General features: G+C 38.6%; 1 protein-coding gene across 1 annotated transcript in view; it reads right to left on the reverse strand.

Moving 5' to 3' along the window:
- Nucleotides 1-452: 452 nt before the first annotated feature.
- Sp4 (Sp4 transcription factor) overlaps nucleotides 453-19,040 on the reverse strand; it is a 58,311-nt gene continuing 39,723 nt past the window's right edge. Inside the window, exons 5-6 of the mRNA XM_050120829.1 lie at nucleotides 16,290-16,489; nucleotides 453-3,755 (exon numbers count right to left, since the gene is read on the reverse strand). Coding sequence (XP_049976786.1) covers nucleotides 3,508-3,755; nucleotides 16,290-16,489 — 448 coding nt within the window. The 3' untranslated portion in view covers nucleotides 453-3,507. The remainder of the gene's footprint in view (nucleotides 3,756-16,289; nucleotides 16,490-19,040) is intronic.

Raw genomic sequence — 19,040 nt, forward strand, 5'->3', positions numbered from 1 at the left:
TCCTTTACAGATCTCCCCACACCTAGGTGGCCTACACTTCTTCTACATACTGCTGTGGGCTTAAATATTATTTTAATTTTGTTTTCCAATTTTTAGACCATCCTATTATTTCCTAACATTTATTGCTTAAAATTATTTAAATGAAGTGTCTCTAAATCAAAATTTAATTTCCATAAATGCCTACAGCAACGGCCACAAGTTAACATGCAATCTAAGCTGGAGTTCTTTGGTGGTATACTGAGAAGAGTGTTGATCAGATCTGAACAGCAGGATTAAGAAGGGTTGCCAATACATTTTCTAGTGAGAGGCATTTAAATTTTCAGTGTTCACTGTGATGAGAAGGTTGATAGTTTAAACATTTTATTGCTGCTCTATGATATACATAATTAAATGAAGCATGTTCAACCCAAGGGGACTCTAAAAGGTTACTTGCAATTGTTACTGCAGGCAACAACTTGTACATGATTTTATTTCCAAATCCACAAAAAACAAATTTTATACAAATCAGCACTGTAAAAATGTCAATTACAGCCCCAGAGGCTTTGCTGGCAGAATAATTGTCTAAATTCTAGGATATGGGAAAACAGGTTCTTTTTTTGTATTCATCTTTTTTAACCATTTTCTTTTTTACAAAAAATTTACAAGTGAAATGTTACTACGAAACTTTTTATAAGGAATTTTTGCAAAACATTTACATTTTACCATCAACTATTTCTGTTTTAAAATCATTATGTAGATTTAATACCCTATGCTGCACATCAATTTATGTGAGATGACAACTTAGTGACATGCATAAAAAAACACCACAAGGCATTAAAATGGAGACTCAAATACAAATATTGTTGCAATAAAACAGTTATAAAATTGAAAAATAGGACCTAAACATCATGCTTATCTAAGTTTGACAAATTAACTTTTTCTCCTAGATTACACACTTTTATTACTGCTCTCATGAGTGTGATAAATAATGACTTAACATCAAGTTCTAATGTAATCAGCAACACATACACAAACTTAACCAAAGAAAGTATACTGTAAGAGTAAACTATTCTAACACTGGAGTTCTACCATGATAAATACAGAGCTCTGCACTGATAATTTTACAAAGAAAAGCTTCAGACCGGTGGCAAAGAGAATGAGCAGTGAAATGCCGTTAACAAGACTCTACCCGCACGTCTGTGCCCTACCACAGCTATATCCCACGGAGTCAAAGGACACTGAAATTTACGACTGCTGTACGACAGGAAGGTGGACTCAGAATGGTATGCAGAACAGACTGTCCAAATATTTCTAATTTCAGTGGTGAAATGTGTCTGCTGACTGATTGTTTTATATACCATAAGGATGTCCAGATTCGTCTGATTCATCTACAATAGGTCTCACTATTGGTGAGGATAACTTGCACTTCGGATGAGCATATGAGTTGCATGAAACTGGCTCGGGGAATAGTGATGCAGAGTGCTCATACTTGGTGCTAACAACAAAAGTATAGCTTGGAGAAAACATGATTAAAACATTAAGAAAGTCTCTTTGCATAAAAAAATTTATAGCACTGATTGTGTAGCATGATAGATAAAATATATATTTGATGTTTCAGCTCCTATATAATAAAATTAAAATTAACACTACCAAATGCTCCTCTGTACCAAACAAAACAACAAACTGATCCTGATGTTTTAAAGCCAGATGCATCAGTTGTTAAGACTACATTAAATAAAATATACAAAACAACTTACAAAATTCAACTGAAATTTAAAGACTTTGTTACAAGTCTACAAAAGCTTTAAGAAACTTGAAATTTATAACCACAGTGTAAAAATTTTTTCCTTTAATCTCAAAGCTTTTTTATACAAACCGAAAGCACAAAAGGCCTTCAGTTTTATATAACGCTACAAAGGGCTGGCCTGAAGTGTACATAGTGTAAACAGTGATCATTACAGTATTTCTCCTTCATCAAAAAGACAACAAACATCATGATTCCAGAAGAGAGTTCTCATGAGCAGTATTTTTCCTGAAATAATAAAGAATGCACAAGAAAACATATACCTATTTTCAAACCAATAACAAATGAATTAGGTAAAAATTTTAGTTTCCAAATGGTGAGTTTCAATAGTTATGATTCTGTGTAAGCACGGTCTAAAAACATTAAGTGTCTTACTAATGTTTAATCTAGTAGAATAATCCAATTGTTTTTCATATGAAATGTTTGGCCATCTTTCCTAATAAGACACTGTTCTCTAAGACCCTTGCACAAAAAAATGAAATATATTTTCAGTCACTATTTGACTGAAAAGTATTCTGGTTTTCCAAAAATATTTTTTTTGCTTCATAATATCATTTTTATTATATATTTGCTAAGCTGTCTAGACCTTTAGGGAAAACTTTGTTATTGATATAACATAAAGACATCACTGTGATATAAATTCTTATAAGCCTAACACAGTACTAGAAATAAAATTGGATTTGCCAATTTTTAGCAAAGGAAAACAAAATTATAATGTAGTTAAAAATAAATTTTTGCCGACCTGAAAAAAGTATGATAATTCTTTCTTTGGCTACTAAGTCAAAGCATAAAGAATTCTACACATTGTCAGCATAACTCATATTTACAGAATATGAAATTACATAGATTTGTAATCTATGTGAACATTTCCAATATGAGCATTTAAAATGAAATTTTGCTACTGAACACAGGGTTAGGCACACAGTCAACCCTAACTTCAAAACTTGTTAAACTGCTTCCTCTCACCTTTTTGAAGCTATCATGATTTCTAATAAATTTTCCCCCAGCATTTTCCTAAATTTTCAATCTAAAATTTAATCTAAGATTTCGCTCTAAGGTCCTCTTGTGTCTCCAAAATGGAGAAAATAATTGGGCTTCACTGATTGTCTGCATACACACTACTATAATGTAGTGGTGATAAAAACCCGAGATATATCTCAGGTTGGTATTTTGGAACATAACCTAATTCAACTTTTGAAGAACTTTTGATAGTTAGAAAAGACGGCCAAAACTATTTTAAGTGGATTTTTTCCCCAAAAACCAAGCTAAAGAAATACAGTATTATCCCTATTGTCATATCACAATCTGTTTTCTGTGCTAGAGAGTAAAAGTGTGTGTAAATTATTACTGACTAGACTTTGAACAAGGTCCATCCAAACAGATCTTAATTTGTCCAGCTTGCAAAAATGTCTCTTTAGACATGTCAGCAACTGGGACGTTAGAGGGAGGGTCTGTTTGAAGGTTATGTGATGTATTTCCAAAGACTACAGCAACTTATAACATGGAAGAAATACTTTTCTGTTTCCAGTACATTGGTTTTCTTTTTTTTTATTTTTAAAAATTCAACACTTTATGCGTTGAACCAAAAATCCCTGGAATACGTAAATATTCCAAGGTGCAAATGCGATTTCCCACTCTGATTTCCACTTGACCAGCCCATTTCCAGATTTCAAAGGTGTGTAAACTTAAGTGCAGCACTAGAGGTCTCTGTTAGAAACAGCGTTTCAGAATTCTTCCATGTTTGTTGAAACATTGGGAGTTGCTGGATTGGAATCTTGAGAAATGGCTGCAACTGTAACAATCCGTGGAGAGCCAAGCACCTCTGTGACAGACGAGTCCAGTTCTCCCGAGGTAACAATGGCAAGAGCTGTCCCACCTCCTTTCTTATTCTGGTGAGTTTTCACATGTTTGGAAAGGTGATCACTCCGCATAAACCTTTTAGAGCATTCTGGACATTCAAATCTCTTTTCACCTGTAAACATAAGAAGTAAATGAAATTATACACATATTTTATTAAATGAAGTTTTAATTTCTAGTAATTTCTCTTCCAAGAATATTTCACTTTTATAAGTTATGATATATAGAGATATGCCTAGTTTGAGTAGGGACACAACATTTTCTTCTTGTTTTTAGGATGGTAAGGAGCCAATCCTAATTCAGAGCCTTGTTCAGGCATGTAGGCAAGCTCTCTACCACTAAGTTATCTCTTAGTCCTTTCTATTTAAAACAATAACAAAACAAACAAGCAAACAAAAAAACCTATCAAGCAAACAATGTAGAGGAAAACCAAGTGGCTGAGAATAAAAGACCTGAGCTTAACTTAAAAGTCCTCTTTTGCCATGAACTAGGGGGGTAAAAGTTGGAACAAGTAAAGAATCACGTTGAGCCGGGCGGTGGTGGCGCATGCCTTTAATCCTAGCACTTGGGAGGCAGAGGCAGGCGGATCTCTGTGAGTTCGAAACCAGCCTGGTCTACAAGAGCTAGTTCCAGGACAGGCTCCAAAGCCACAGAGAAACCCTGTCTCGAAAAAAAAAAATTTTTTTTTTTTTTACTCCGTTGTAAATAACCTTAGCTTCTTCTCTGAACCAGGTACTACATTGTAATTGTGGCCCGGGCTCTAAAACACCTTTAATTAAATCTATCCAGTCNTCTCTGTGAGTTCGAAACCAGCCTGGTCTACAAGAGCTAGTTCCAGGACAGGCTCCAAAGCCACAGAGAAACCCTGTCTCGAAAAAGAAAAAAAAAAGAAAAAAAAAAAAAAAAGAATCACGTTGAGCCTTAATTTTTCCATCTACAAAATAAAAAGGTTCCTGATATAAGAGCTCTTGATGTCTCTACCAAAAAGCACAGTACAAAGGGAAAAACCATGTGTGCTGTTGATAGCTGGGTCTCATCTTTAAACCTGAAATTTTTTTTTAAAAGTTTTTCAAGACAGGATTTCTCTGTAGCTTTGGAGTCTGTCTAGAACTAGTGTCGGTCAGGCTGGCCTCGAACTTACAGAGCCTGCCTCTGTTTCCTGAGTGCTGGAACTAAAGGTGTGCACCACCATCACCTGGCTCTTAGAAACTATTTTAAGCTAAGATTTTAGTATGCTAGGTTTTTATGAGTAAAAAAATGAGAGCTGGGAACATATATTTCAAATTAAATCCAGCCTTAAGTTTCCAAAGAACAATGGTGCTATTTCGATCCTTAAACATGTTTTCTACAAAATATAAGCCAGTTCTAATTAGAATCACTTCTACTTACTAGAGTACAAATCAAATGTTCACTAAAGAGGGCAAAGGCCCCTCTCTTCTTTTTGAGTAATGGAGTAAGACATGAAACCTTGGTTGACTGTTCCATCCTGACGTTTACAAAGGCTACCTAGCTAACAGCTTTAGTCCTTCCTTTTACAATTGTTATGGCAGTGAAATAGGGTTTTCCTGGTGGGAAACAGAATTTAGATAATATGGACATTCATTTGTCTTGGTTTCCTTGGCCCTTCTTTGACTCGCCAAGAGAAAACCCACAATTCCAAGTTCTGGCATATCAGATGTTCCCCCATCCAGCCCTTGTCTTCACTACATTTACAATATAGAATTTTTCTTCTAAAGGCTAAATAAATGCACTGGACAAAATTCTCAGAGGTACTGAAAATACAGGCAGTAAATCGCTAATGCAAAGGAATACGGATATTATTAATGTTGACACTCAGCAAGGGTGAAAATTAAATACAATTGAGAAACAGTTTTGCCATCATTTTCTATTTGACCATAAATGACTTCAGTTGATGATGTTCAAGCTAGAGAAACCGTGATGATCTAGTTTTAGATTTTGATTTTATAGATGAGGTAGTTGAGGCTCAGAAACTAGCTTGCCTGGAGAGCACAGCACCTACACATGTGCTTATGTTCCAGCACAGGGCAACTAGACTGCCATTACCTCACAGCAGCCAAGGCTGAGTCACAGGCCAGAGGGTGATGGCCTGAGATGTGGGAGCCTTTTCTAAGTACACAGCTGGAGATAAAGCTGCATGGTGGCTGTTTAGCAAACCTTATTTAATTGCAATGTTCATAAACTCAGTCACTTTCCAACAGTATTTGTTGAGTATGCATGGCACTGGCCACAGAAAGACTGAACATGTCTGACTTTTAACTCCTCTCTCAAACCTTCAGCCACCATGTACATCTATGACTCCGGTGAGCAGTCCAGATAGTCTAGCCCGCAGCATTCCATGACAGATGGCAAGAGGGAAACAATGGTGACATGCTTAGTGGGGACTTCCCCAGCCTTTCTACACATCCATTTGGTTACCAAATTAACTTCAAGCCACAAAGGGTGGGTTAAAATCTCAAATATTCAAATTATATCGTACAAGGAAATGTACACTAGGGAAATGATTCCTCTTTTCTCAAGGTCCTTTTCCAGAGAAGTGTTTTCTGTTATATTGGGTAATAATTTCTTATTTCCTAATCTTCAGCAAACACCATCAGTGGACTTTACTTCAAGGAAGTAAAGAATGTTTATGTTAACTACAGATGATACAATTTTAGACAAAATTATCTTAATTACTCCAAATCTACCTGAGCTTTCAGAATTTATGATCACCTTTTCTGATTAAAGCATCTAGTAAAATCAAATCTGTTGATACTGGCTACTGTCATAGACAACATGGCTTATAAGGATGTGCATGTCCCAATCCCCAGAAGTTACACATACGTTACAAAGCTTAACAGCTGTGACTACACAGGTTATGGAATTTGGTGCAGGGAAATTATTCTCAACTGTCTAGGTGCTCCAATCTAATTGCACCAGCTGTTCAAAGAGACCTCTCTGTATCTAGCATTAGAAGGAGAAGTGTGACAGGAACCAACCAGAGTTTTGAGGTGTTCCAGAACACATACGAGAAGAAAAGCACACACCATTCAAGAGCAAACACTGGCCAGGTGACCAATGGCAGGAAGCAGGGACCTGATCTAACTCCAAGGCTGAGCTGGCTGAGTGTGGATGGGCTTCAAGGCAGCTTCTTTCCCTGAGTGCAGCGCCATACTCACCCATGACCCTGTGACCTAAGGAAACTAAAGGACAATTGCGTTCTTTTGAGCTGCTCAGTTTGTGTTGTTCTCTTCAGTTCACTTTTATGAACTTTTATAAAAAAGGCCAGAGAATCTTGTCAGATACTTACTGTGTCATTTAAGTCTTATTAATAATTTCTTATTCCATTATTAATCTGGTAAGTTACCTTGCCTAAATGACTTTCAAATGCTCAGATTTGTACACCTGGAATGAAGTCTTCTTAGATTTGGATCCAGGATATTATTTCCTGGAAGTTTTTAATAACAAATTCTATTTCTTTACAAAAGAGGGATTTTGTGATATATATTTTCTTTCATTTTAAATTAATTTCAAGACGGACTAGGTTGGCCTTAAGGGCTCCAGTGAACAAATCTTCAACTGTACTCTCAGTGGTCCCAGGGGCAGCTTCAGTGTGCTATCCTTGGTGCCCGTTCACTCGGCTACATCCCAATCCTATCTACTTCTCCGTGAGCCAGTCCTGATCCTGGGCCTTTCCTGGGTTATTTTCACATTTAGAGTAGAGTCATGCAGCTTGTCCATTTATGCCCATTTAATGTCTACTCTTCCTTCAGTGGTGGTCACACACTTTCTTGGTCAATGTGACTGAGGGATGAAGAAGATTCTCAGCAAATCCAATTTTGGGTTCAGTGGTCTGGGCACAACTAGCTCAGTGGCTCAGCATGTGTCTAGTCCGCGTGCAGCCTTCGGATCCGCCTCTGGCGGTACAGGAATGACCCATGCCCACAGGCCAGGGTCTGAAGGGTTTTCAGAATTGTTTCCCTATTTCCACTCATTATTTAACTTCTCATTTTGGATTTCTTCATTCTTATTTCTTAAGGTAAAAAACATTAGATTACTGACTGAAAAAGAGGATTTAATGGTATAAGTTCCCTCTTCATCTGAATCTTATAAATTATGTGATGAAACTTTGATTCAGTAGAAGTTATTTTCTAATTTCCCTTGAGATTTTCTCTTGGCTCATGGGGAACTTAGAAACATGCTGTTTGGTCATTTTAGGCAAGTCAAAGGCCAGCATGGGTGACAAAGCCTAGTTTCAGTTTCTGCCTCCATTTTCATTCTTACATTTTCTTTTCTCTCTCTCTAGTGTGTATGCATATTGTGTACACACCCTGCACACACACCTATGTATAGACACAGGGTCTCAACTATAGAGTGTTAGCTGGTCTGGAATTCACTACGTAGACCAGATGAGCATGAACTCAGAGAGAGATCTGCCTGCCTCTCCCTCCCTAGTGCTGAAGTTAAAAATGTGTACACTATGTCAGGCACTAACTCCAGTTTTTGTTGATTAAGATGGTTCTCCCTTCACTTCAAGTTTCTTTCTCATAACATTTACTGTTTTACCATCAAGAACTTTTGGATATAAAAGTATTACCATGAAATATTTCTTTGATGCAAAGTTGATGATAAATATTTTTAATCTGATTTCATCTTGAATAAGATTGTCTGGAGAGTACTTGTGCAGTCATGAGGAGCTGAATTTCGATCTTCAGATCCCAGCACCATGTAACAAGCTGACAGTAGTTTAGCACATACCTGTAACTCCGACACTATAGGAGGGTGGTGAGAAGGGTCACTTGGGCTTGCTGACTGTCAACCTAGCCCTGTGAGCCATAGGTTCAGAGAGAGACCCTGCTTCCAATGAATAATGCATAGAGTGATAGAAGAAATATTTGGTGTCCTCTTCTGGCCATGCACACACACGAGTGTGCATCTACACATATTTAGGTGCATTTACCATGCCTAGGCTGCATTTCCACTCAGACTCTCTCTCCTCAGCTTCTCAAGTTCTAAGATTATAGGAATGTGCTACTACAGGTGGCTAAATGGTCCCAGTTTGCTTTCGATATCAAGGATATCCTCCCTCACTCCTCAACCCCCATAATTTTTAGGGGGAAGCTACTATTGTTTAAATTTCCATTTCCTGTATATGCATATACATATACAATGTGTCATTTTCTTTCACTGCCTTTCAAGATTCTCATCATCTTTGGTCCGCAGTAGACTGATCTTGTGACACACCTGGGCATGTTTTCCTTTTAGCACTTCGCTAGGATTTAGCTAACGTTTGGATCTCTAATACCTAATATGAGAAGCCTTGGCCACTGTATGATGTTTTTCCCTTCTTTCTAGTTATATGAACTTTAGATTCTTTATTTCTGCCCCATGCATCCCTGAGGTCCAGCTCACTCTCTTGCTGTCTTATCTTTTCCTTTGCCTTTCAGACTCTAATTTCTATTGCTCTATCTTCAACTGCACTGCTCTCTTGTTACAGTTTAGTCATTTCTTACTTTGAATATTGTACTTTTCCACTGGGTTATGTCCCATAGTTTTAATTTCTCTAATTGCAAGTGTCTGCTTTTCCATTTCTTTTCATCATGTTTGCTTCTAATCAGTCCATGGACAATGGTTTTAGTGGCTGCTTTAAAGTCTGAGAAATTCTTAAATCTGGATTATTTTAGCATCCTGTTTTACTCTAGACAATTGAGATCTTATGTTGTGGAGATTATGAGTCCTTTAAAATCTTCTATGAAATGTTTTTGTATGAGAAGAAAATACCTCCACTTATGTCCATTCAGATTCAGTTTCGTACTTCTTTTTTTGAATTTCCAAGTTTCAATATTAACTCCTCTTTGAAGGCATTGTTAAAGGGCTAGGGAGATGTCTCAGTGGGCAAAGGCACTTGCTAGACAACCATGAGGACCTGAGTTTAAACTCTAAGTACAAAAAAGGAGGGGGTGTAATGGCTGTGCAAGCTATAAGCCTAGCACCGTGGACTGGAGACAGGTGAATCCTGGAAGTTTGCTGATTAGCTAAGCAACCTAACCAGAGACTAGCCTAAACCATAAACTGCTGGTTCCATAAGAGAGGCTATCTCAAGGCACTAAGACAGAGACTGATGCCTCCCTCTGGTTTTTACATGTGTGTGCACGGATATATATATATATATATATATATATATATATATATATATATGTGTGTGTGTGTGTGGATTTAGTGCATTTTCTCTCTCTATCTCTTTCTCTAACACACACGCACACACACACACACACACACACACACACACACACACACACACACACACCACAGAAGGATAGGGAGAATGTGCACATGCAAGAATTAGGTAATGGTTTATCAGGTTTTGTGTCATTCTATGTTGACCCTGTGCATGCACAGCTTAGGAATGAGCTAGCATTTCTTTTGTTGTACACAGAATTAATGACCAGCTTTTATCTTCTTTCCCTCAATAGTTCCTTCGTATTTTTCAAGGCACAAATGTATCTTTTTTTTTTTATTTCATCAACTAGAATGCCAAGTTTTATGGCCTCTTATAGCATCTATCTGTGGCCACAGTTTGAGCAAAAATATTGAGAGAAAAATAATGGTCATTCCACTCACATAGCATGGTAAACAGCCCCATTTTGTGGATCCTCTTGCTAGAGATGTGAGCGTGTAAAACCCGTTTGGTATCTATGTTGCCACAACTGCAATGGAATGTTGATAGGCCTGGCTTGGGAACCCACTGGCCCCTTTTCTGACTTCTCTGGCCATATACATGGAATTTCTCTTATTTTTTTGTTGCTTGCACCTCTAAACACTAACCCATAGGATGGGGAGACAAAGTAGGCAGAACAATGTGAAACTTACGTGCACTTGGTACTTATTTAAGTTTGAGTTCATGCCTCAATTGTCTGCTTTGTTAATCCCATCATTTAGATAAGAAAAAAGCAAACTACCCAGTTATAAAATGTTAGCCCGGGTACCAAAAGGCTGATTCATTTCGGCTGGTGGCCAAGTCACAGGAAATAGTTATAAACATTCTCCAAACTTACTGAAGCAGCGAGCAGCTACTTTCTGGGAAAAAAAATTTAATGTATCTATAGAGTTTCTGACCTTATCTATTTCACCAATTAATCCTTTTTCTTTTGTACATGAAACCATAGGCATTTCAATTATCAACTGTCCTTTCCACTTGAGCCTCTAATTACCTATACCTTTATACAGGATATTGTGAAACTCTCCGCAACACATTGTAAAGTCTACTGTAAACAGCACTTCAGGTGCATCTCTGGGTTTTTCTTAGCTGGTGAAAAATAATAGATGTGGTTGAAGATGAAACCTCCCTGTAACGTTACTTATCAGAAATCATCCCTGGATTGACTACTTCTTGGCACAATGTAACTGGACAATGAAATATTCTAAAAACATGGGTACCATATCTACAGTAAAATATTCACTGAAATGAGCTATACTATTACATGAAGTATGCTCTATGTACATCTATATCATTATTATGTACAAGAAACACTTGGTTCTATTCCTATAATATTTTCCAATGAGCAGAGAAGGTAAATGTAATTCTTTATTAAGATGGCAGCATGATCATACCTGACTGCCTTCCCCTGAAACACCATTAGATTAGCAGTGATGGGGGAGGGGGAGGGGCTTAAATCTGCAGCATAAAACCAGAGGAGAGTCACAAACAAAACAATGACCGCACTGCATCTGAATACCAAAACAATAAGGGGATGTGTTCTAGAACAAGTCACTTCTGCATAGAACCCTGGATGTCGAACCAACGACATAAAGTTTTGTTGTTTTCTTTTGAGGCAGGCTGTCCCTCTGTATGCTGGTTGGTCAGGCTGGCCTACCTCACAGAGATGCACCTTCCCCTTCCTCCTGAGCACTGCTGCTCAAGGAACGAGTCCCCAGGCCAGCCATTATTCACAAAATTAACCTGACTGTCATAAAGTCAGGCAAAATATTTCAGTGTATCTAAAGAGATACTATCACAGCATCTGTGGTAGCCATCACAGGGGGAGAAACAAAACAAAACACAGTGCAGTAATTTTCTCTTGCAACCAGGATGAGAGGTGAGGAAGAGCCTCCTTCACAAGTTTATGTACTATCGATTTTTAAATACTATGCATGGATCATTACAGACTTTACATTATTTTAGCAAAGCAAATTAATCCTTACTACTTTCAAAGGAGATTAAAAATAATTTTTTAATTATTTTACCTACTCACAGTCAATCAATGTGTTTCTATTGTGAGTGATGGCTAAATACTGAACAAAAAGCCATGAATGATCAAAGCTTTTTCAACTTAAACATATTCAACTTTTAATCAATACTTATTTCAAAAGATATTTTTGTTTGATATTGTTTTCAACAAAATTAACAAGCACTGGCATGGCTATTTTCAACCCTTTTGAAGTCCTCTCTATAAGCACATCAACACAGGGCTTAGGAGTTTTGGTGCCAAACAGGTTTCACCTTGTCTCGCTGCAGTACTGGGACCTGCACTTCCTGCACACTATGCCAGCATTCTACCACCAAGCCCCAATCTCAGTCCCTAATATGTTTTGTTGATTTTTTAAAACACTTCCTAACATTTTAAAAAAGATTTTTAAAATATAATGTGAAAGCAGCTCTGTCTGTGGAGGAGAACATAGACACGAGTGCCAAAACCCCTGGCAGCCAGATGATGGAGACGCTGGACTCCCTGGAGCTGGACTTAAAGGTCCCTACACTGATGCTGGGTGCTGAACTAGGGTCCTCTGTAAGAGGAGCACAGACTCTTCATATAGGCATCTCCCCATATCCCTCAATATGCTTTAATTAAATAATTTATATAGAATAATATGTATTCAAAACATTTGTATCAATAAGCATAAAGAACATCTGATTCTGAGTTACTAAGAGAGCAGATGATTACAATCTGGATCATATTAAAAAGGAGAGGGAAGAGAGAGGAAGGGAGGGATGAGGAGGGAAGAAAGGCTAGAGATGTGGCTTAGATGGTGCATGCTTAGCAAGCACAAGCCCCTGGTTTAACACCAAGAATGGCATAAGCAGGATGTGATGATGCATGGCTGTACTCTAAGCCCTCAGGAGGTGGAGGCAGGTGGGTTAGGGAAAGGATACATGAGACCCTGACTCTAAAAGGTGGGGCATACCGTCAGTTATTAATATTTGATTCTGTAGCATTTATGTTTTGTGTACCTGTATGAGTATGGATGTGTGACACAGAAGACTTTACAAACACATCAATTCAAACAACTGCAATCACAAAGCAAGGCTTCAAGTCAAATGGCAATTCTCCTCAACTTTGTTAACTTTTCCTCTGCAAATCCAGGGAGGAGATGGCAAATATTCTAATGTGGGCATACATAGCAGAGTCATTCTCAAGATCACACACAACACTGTCATGGCATTAGCTTTGAATCACATCATATTTGATAATGTCAAGAATGAGGTGGCATTAGAAGTACCAAGTAACACTAACAGATTTAAAAACTTGTAAAAACTTAAGTTCACAGAGGTAACATAATGCTAAGTTCCTGGGCAGAGCAACATGCTCATTTGTGTTGCTACTCCGCGGGTGTGCCAAGGTGGATCATACCATGTTTGTGCTTTGTAATTTATTACCAACTGATGGTGCTGGGAACGGAGCCTAGGGCCTCCGTCACTCCTAGTCATCCCCAGATATCAGAGATCACTTTCTAATCTAAGGACAGAGCTTGTTTCTATCTCATGGTGAGGCTTGAGCAGCAAATGAAGTAATACCTTCAAATACATAAGAAACAGCAGCTCCTAAGAAAGGCCAGTTCTAGGACCTCCCACGTCTTTAATATACAACTTCAGTTTCTGCAGGGTAACACCTAACTTGAAACGTACTCAGTAAGAACCAGGTACTTTCTCAACACAAGATTTCATATAGCTTACAGTAACTGAAACTGGATGGTGCTGGTGCAAAAACACTTCGTCACAGGGGACCTAGAAATTAGACACAATTACAGAGGATAGTTTGAAAGAAATGTTAGTGCAAATTAGTACAGAGAAATAAACCAGTCAAGAAATGGCTTTTCATACGGAAAATATTACAGCCTTAGTTCATTCTCTCTCTCTCTCTCTCTCTCTCTCTCTCTCTCTCTCTCATACACACACACACACACACACACACACACACACACACACACACACACACACACACACACNACACACACACACACACACACACACACACACACACACACACACACACACACATACACACATGGGGCAAAAGAAAAAATAACCAAAAGGACACAAAATTACTCGTCTGGGCAATCTAAAGATCAAACTAGAGGCAAAGAACAAAAAACTCAAAGCTATAAGAATAAAAATGTTTCAATAACATCAAAATTATTTTAGACTTGAATTTTTCATTAAAAAGGCTTTGCAGCGAAAATTGTAAAAGTTCTGTATGACAAAAGGAAACACAAAAACATGGGGTAAATCTGCAATGACATATAAATGACATGACTGAGAAATACCCCAGAAGATAAATCAAGAAGTAGGATGGCAAAGAAGTCAAACAAACAACACACATAAAAAGATGCTTGATCTCAAGGAAAACCATGAAAAATGCAACTTTAAAAAGAGAAACTAGTTTAAACAGATACGAACTCTGAAGCCTTGGCACTCCAGTAGTGAGAATACATGAGCACGGACTTCTGACACCGCTAGTCAAGCAGAAACGTTGAGGGCCACTGTAGAGACACCATTAGCAAGTCCACATGCTCTGTGATCCCTTATATATGTCCAGTGCTGTCAGAGCAGCAAAGAACATACCAACAAGCAATGCTGCAGGACATGATTTCATGCACTGCGGTGACCATGTGAAGGAACACTGAGAACACTGCAGGACATGACTTTATGCTCTGTGGTTATCACGTGAAGGAACACTGAGAACACTGCAGGACATGACTTCATGCACTGCAGTGACCATGTGAAGGAACAATGAAAACAAACAAATGTGTAACTGAGTAAAAAGGAAAATAAAGTAGGCAGAATGATATTGTTATGTAACATTTTATGACCTGCATAAAACATTGCTTTCTATGGAGACCCACAAATAGCATGCATGAGTATTAAAAATACACTAGAAACATGACACCAAAACACAGACCGATGGTGACTGCTGTTTTTGATACTGACTTCTTTGGTGAATTGATTTACTAAAAATAACAAAATTGTAATTGTGAAAGAATGTTAAGTGGATATTTATTATGTTATTGTTGACATTTATTGTAAAAACGAAAGGAAGATTACTCAAAGACACCAATATGATCACTGTAGGGATCAGGCACTTAAATTTACCATTGCCTACCTGCTGGTGGTCAGGGACTTGTGCCCTGATGCTCCTTGTCCTAAAGAAAAACTCTGCTGGCTCCTACCACAAAGTTTACAAAGGCATGGTACAGCAAACGCATGGTTCAGGTCCTATCCCTTCTCAGTCCTGGGTTAACTGGTAGCATCAGCACTGGGCCACCAGGATTAACTACTTCCCTAATGACCTCTCAGTTCACCCAGGACCTCATCCTCATGCTCGAGGGCCAAAACGACTTGCTGGCTTTGTGGTGTTACAGAACTGGCAAGGATTAGATCTACTAACCATAAAGAATGGTGGTCACTTCTAGAATATTAGTAAAGATGTGTTACATTTATTTACACTGTGGAATATTTGTTTAGTGATGCAAAGATGTGTTGCATTCTTTTATGTTGTATTTGTTTAATTCTGTGATGTTACTTTTCCTGCCTAAAACACCTGATTGGTCTATTAAAGAGCTGAGTGGCCAATAGCTATGCAGAAGAAAGGATAGGTGGGGCTGGCATACAAACAAAGAGAATAAATAGGAGGAGAAACCTAGAAAGTAGGAGGAGCAGAAAAAGGAGGAGGAGAGGTGGACACTAGAGGCCAGCCACCCAGTCAGCCATGGAGTAAGAAGAAACTAAAGATGAAAAGAATAAGGAAAGGTAAAATGCCCTGAGGCAAAATGTTATTAAAGAGAAACAGGATAATTTAAGTTTAAAAGCTGGCTAGAAACAAGCCAAGCAAAGGACTTCAAAGGTAAGAAGTCTCTGTGTATTTATTCAGGACCTGGAGGGCAGACCACCAAAGATAAAACAATAAACAAAACAAAACAAAAAACCAACTATAGTGGCCTTTGCTTCATCCTCAGGGAGAAACATTGCTTCTATGTTGACCAATTAGGTATGCTAAAAGACAAGATACGACAACTCTAGACATCTCCAAAAATGTAAAGAACAGCCCAGTGTCTCTGGCTGATGGACTGTTGATAGTCCAATATGGAAGTGGATACCACCTTTCTTAACCCCTTTCTCCTCCTTAAAAATACTGACAATCATAATCCAGTTTTCGTCTTACATGTTTAAACTTATTTAAAAAATAGTATGAATGTAACATCCTAAAAAGCAAAAGGAACAAATTCCAGGTCACATAAATATGGTGATAAAGTTGCAGAAGTAAAATAAATGTACGTCAGAAAGAGTTATGGTGTCTTGCCCTTCACAGTGTGACTGTCAGTAAGCACCGGAGAACTAAGTAAAAAGAACAGCTACAGCCTGAGATAAACAACTCACCTGTGTGGGTCCTTCTGTGCCTCTGAAGCTCATCGCTCCTTGTGAATCTTTTGCCACAGAACATCCAGTTGCAGATGAAAGGCCTTTCTCCAGTGTGCCAGCGGAGATGTGCTCGGAGGTGAGAGGTCTTGCCATACACTTTCCCACACCCTTCAATGTGGCAAATGTGCTGCTTCTTCTTGCCTGGTTCACTGCTTCCCCTAAGAAGAAAAGCAACACCATTACATCCCAAACTCAGCTTCTGTCTGTGCCAAAATGGTAGGCCTCTACATGATTAGAAATTTCTTTTGAGTATGTCTGCACATAAAGAAACATGAGAAAATTGTGCATTAATGAAAAAATAAAATATGCTCATGTACTACATAAAAAAACTCCAATGAAAATGTGGCAAGTCTCAGAATTTATGTCTATTACATAGCTCTGGTTGCCTGGACTTGATAATCTCCCTGCCCCAGTGTCCTTAGCGTTGGAGTCCAGGCATGCTACTGACACCTGGGTAAAGAAAAACAAAACTTGTGAAAATTCTCCTCTAAGTACCAAAAAGCCTGCTAACCAAGATGTGGGATACAAAGACCCACTGGTAGCAGGCCGGTGTGTCAAGGAGTTCCATGAATCCTTCCCAGCAAAACCAGTAAATTATAAATCTACCTCCCAACCACCGTCCAAGAGTCTCCGGTCATGGTCCTAAGAACAAATAACAGCAAATATTCACTCAATGACATCTATAGAAGTATATAAGAACAGTTGGTCTCCTTCCCTCCAACCTCCATGACAAGTTAGAGGGCAGTACAACCTCCAGTCAAATAGCTATCTTCCAGAGAGGGGCAGTGTGCGGTGTTTCTCACTCTACTGCCAGCACCCCCTGTTCTGAGGCTGAGTGCCAGCTGGGGGTGGTTAAAAGGCACCCAGTGCCAATCTAGGGCACATACACGGGAGCTGGAGATAAGGCTTGACCACAGGCCGGCTAGCACCTAGGGCACATACACGGGAGCCGGAGATAAGGCTTGACCACAGGCCGGCTAGCACCTAGGGCACATACACGGGAGCCGGAGATAAGGCTTGACCACAGGCCGGCTAGTCCTGGGAAGAAGCAAGTAGACAGGTCCAGGGAGCTTTCAGATGTGAAAAATGTCAAACATACATATGCTCTCAGACATCAACAAAATGACAATCCTTCAGCTAAACTAACCAAGACAAACAGACTCAATTAACTCACTCATAAACGAAAATCATTATCAAGCTCATGAAAATAGAAAGGATCTTAAAGGAACATTAGGGATAAATCTGTTATCAACCACTTAGATGAGGCAGATGAGTTCTTAAACAGAAAATCTGAAAATTGACAAACAAGCAAACAACCAAATACAAGTGGCCAATCAAAATAAATCTGTAGCGAAAAGAATTAGAACTATACAAAGCCTAGGTTCAGACAGCTTTACTGATGAAATCCCATCCCCTAATACATATCATTGTTTGCTTTTGAGACAAGGTTTTCCTATACATCCCTGGTCATGTATAAAAAGAATTGTACACCATGACCAGGAGGATTTTATCATAAACATGCAAAAATGCTGACTTGTACTAACTACTTACGTTACAACTATATAGAATTTCCTTAAAAGTTCATGATCATTATAACAAATGCAACAAAGTGTTTGTCATAATAATCCTTCTCTGATTAAAATGAGAAGAAAAGAGTGTCCTCAATTTGATCCAGGGTTCTACAGCTGGCGTCATAAAGGACAAACTAGATGACCTGCTCCCAAAACCCAAACAAACAGAACTTCAGAGTAGAAAAAGAAGTAAAACAGAGCTAATTTTTTTCACAGATATAATTGTAAATATAGAATTCATTGTTTTTACTTTTTTTAGTTTTCCTCTCCTTTGACTCTCCTAGGAGCGCCCCATCTCCTTATCCAATCAACTTTACATTGTTTCTCTTTCTCAAAAAAAAAAAACCTACGAAAATCAGAACACATAAAAGATCAACAAGACAAAAACTACAACAAAACAAAATGCGATCAAAAGGCCTCCCCCAGATAGAGTGAGTTTTGTGCTGGTCAACTATTCCTAAAGATAGGGCCTGCTCTGGAGCACGGCTGATATACTCAGTGCCACTCCTTTGGAGAAAACTCATTTTCCTTGGCTAGTAGGTATCAATTGCAAATAGCTTCTTGGTTAGGAAAAGGAACCCATTTCTGCTCCCTCTTCCCATCTGCCTTGAACGTGTGCAGGTCCTGTGTATGTTGTCAGTCTCTGTAAGTTCACATGTGCACTGGTCCTATTATGTCTGGAATACACTGTCTCCTTGAACTCACAGTCTTTTGATTGTATGACGCCTCTGGCTCACACGGCCTTTCCTACCTCCTCTTCCACAACATCCCCCAGCCTGAAGGAGAGGAGCTGATGAAGACGTCCTATATAGAAGTGAGTTCTCCAAAGTTTCTCCCTACCTGCACTGTCCAGCTATGAATCTCTGAAGTTTCTGATGAGTGCTGAGGGAGGCACTCACCTACGGTACAGCAGTCAGTCATTAGGAGTCACTTCACTGCTCTGTTCCCTTAGCAGACTAACAGTAGAAGGTTTTCCCTTAGGCTCATGTCCTATCTAGTCTCAGATCCTTGGCCACTTGATCAGTTTCAGCTATGGGTTCCATTTAATGGAGAAGACCTTCAGTACAATTTTTAAAAGTGGCTGATTGTGACAGAACATTTGTGCCCCTACTATGCTATGGTATCTTATAAGGTCGCA

The sequence above is a fragment of the Alexandromys fortis genome, unplaced genomic scaffold (genome assembly GCF_014885135.2).
Source record: "Alexandromys fortis isolate MF-2015 unplaced genomic scaffold, M_Fortis_MF-2015_v1.1 scaffold_182, whole genome shotgun sequence".
Taxonomy (NCBI): Eukaryota; Metazoa; Chordata; class Mammalia; order Rodentia; family Cricetidae; genus Alexandromys; species Alexandromys fortis.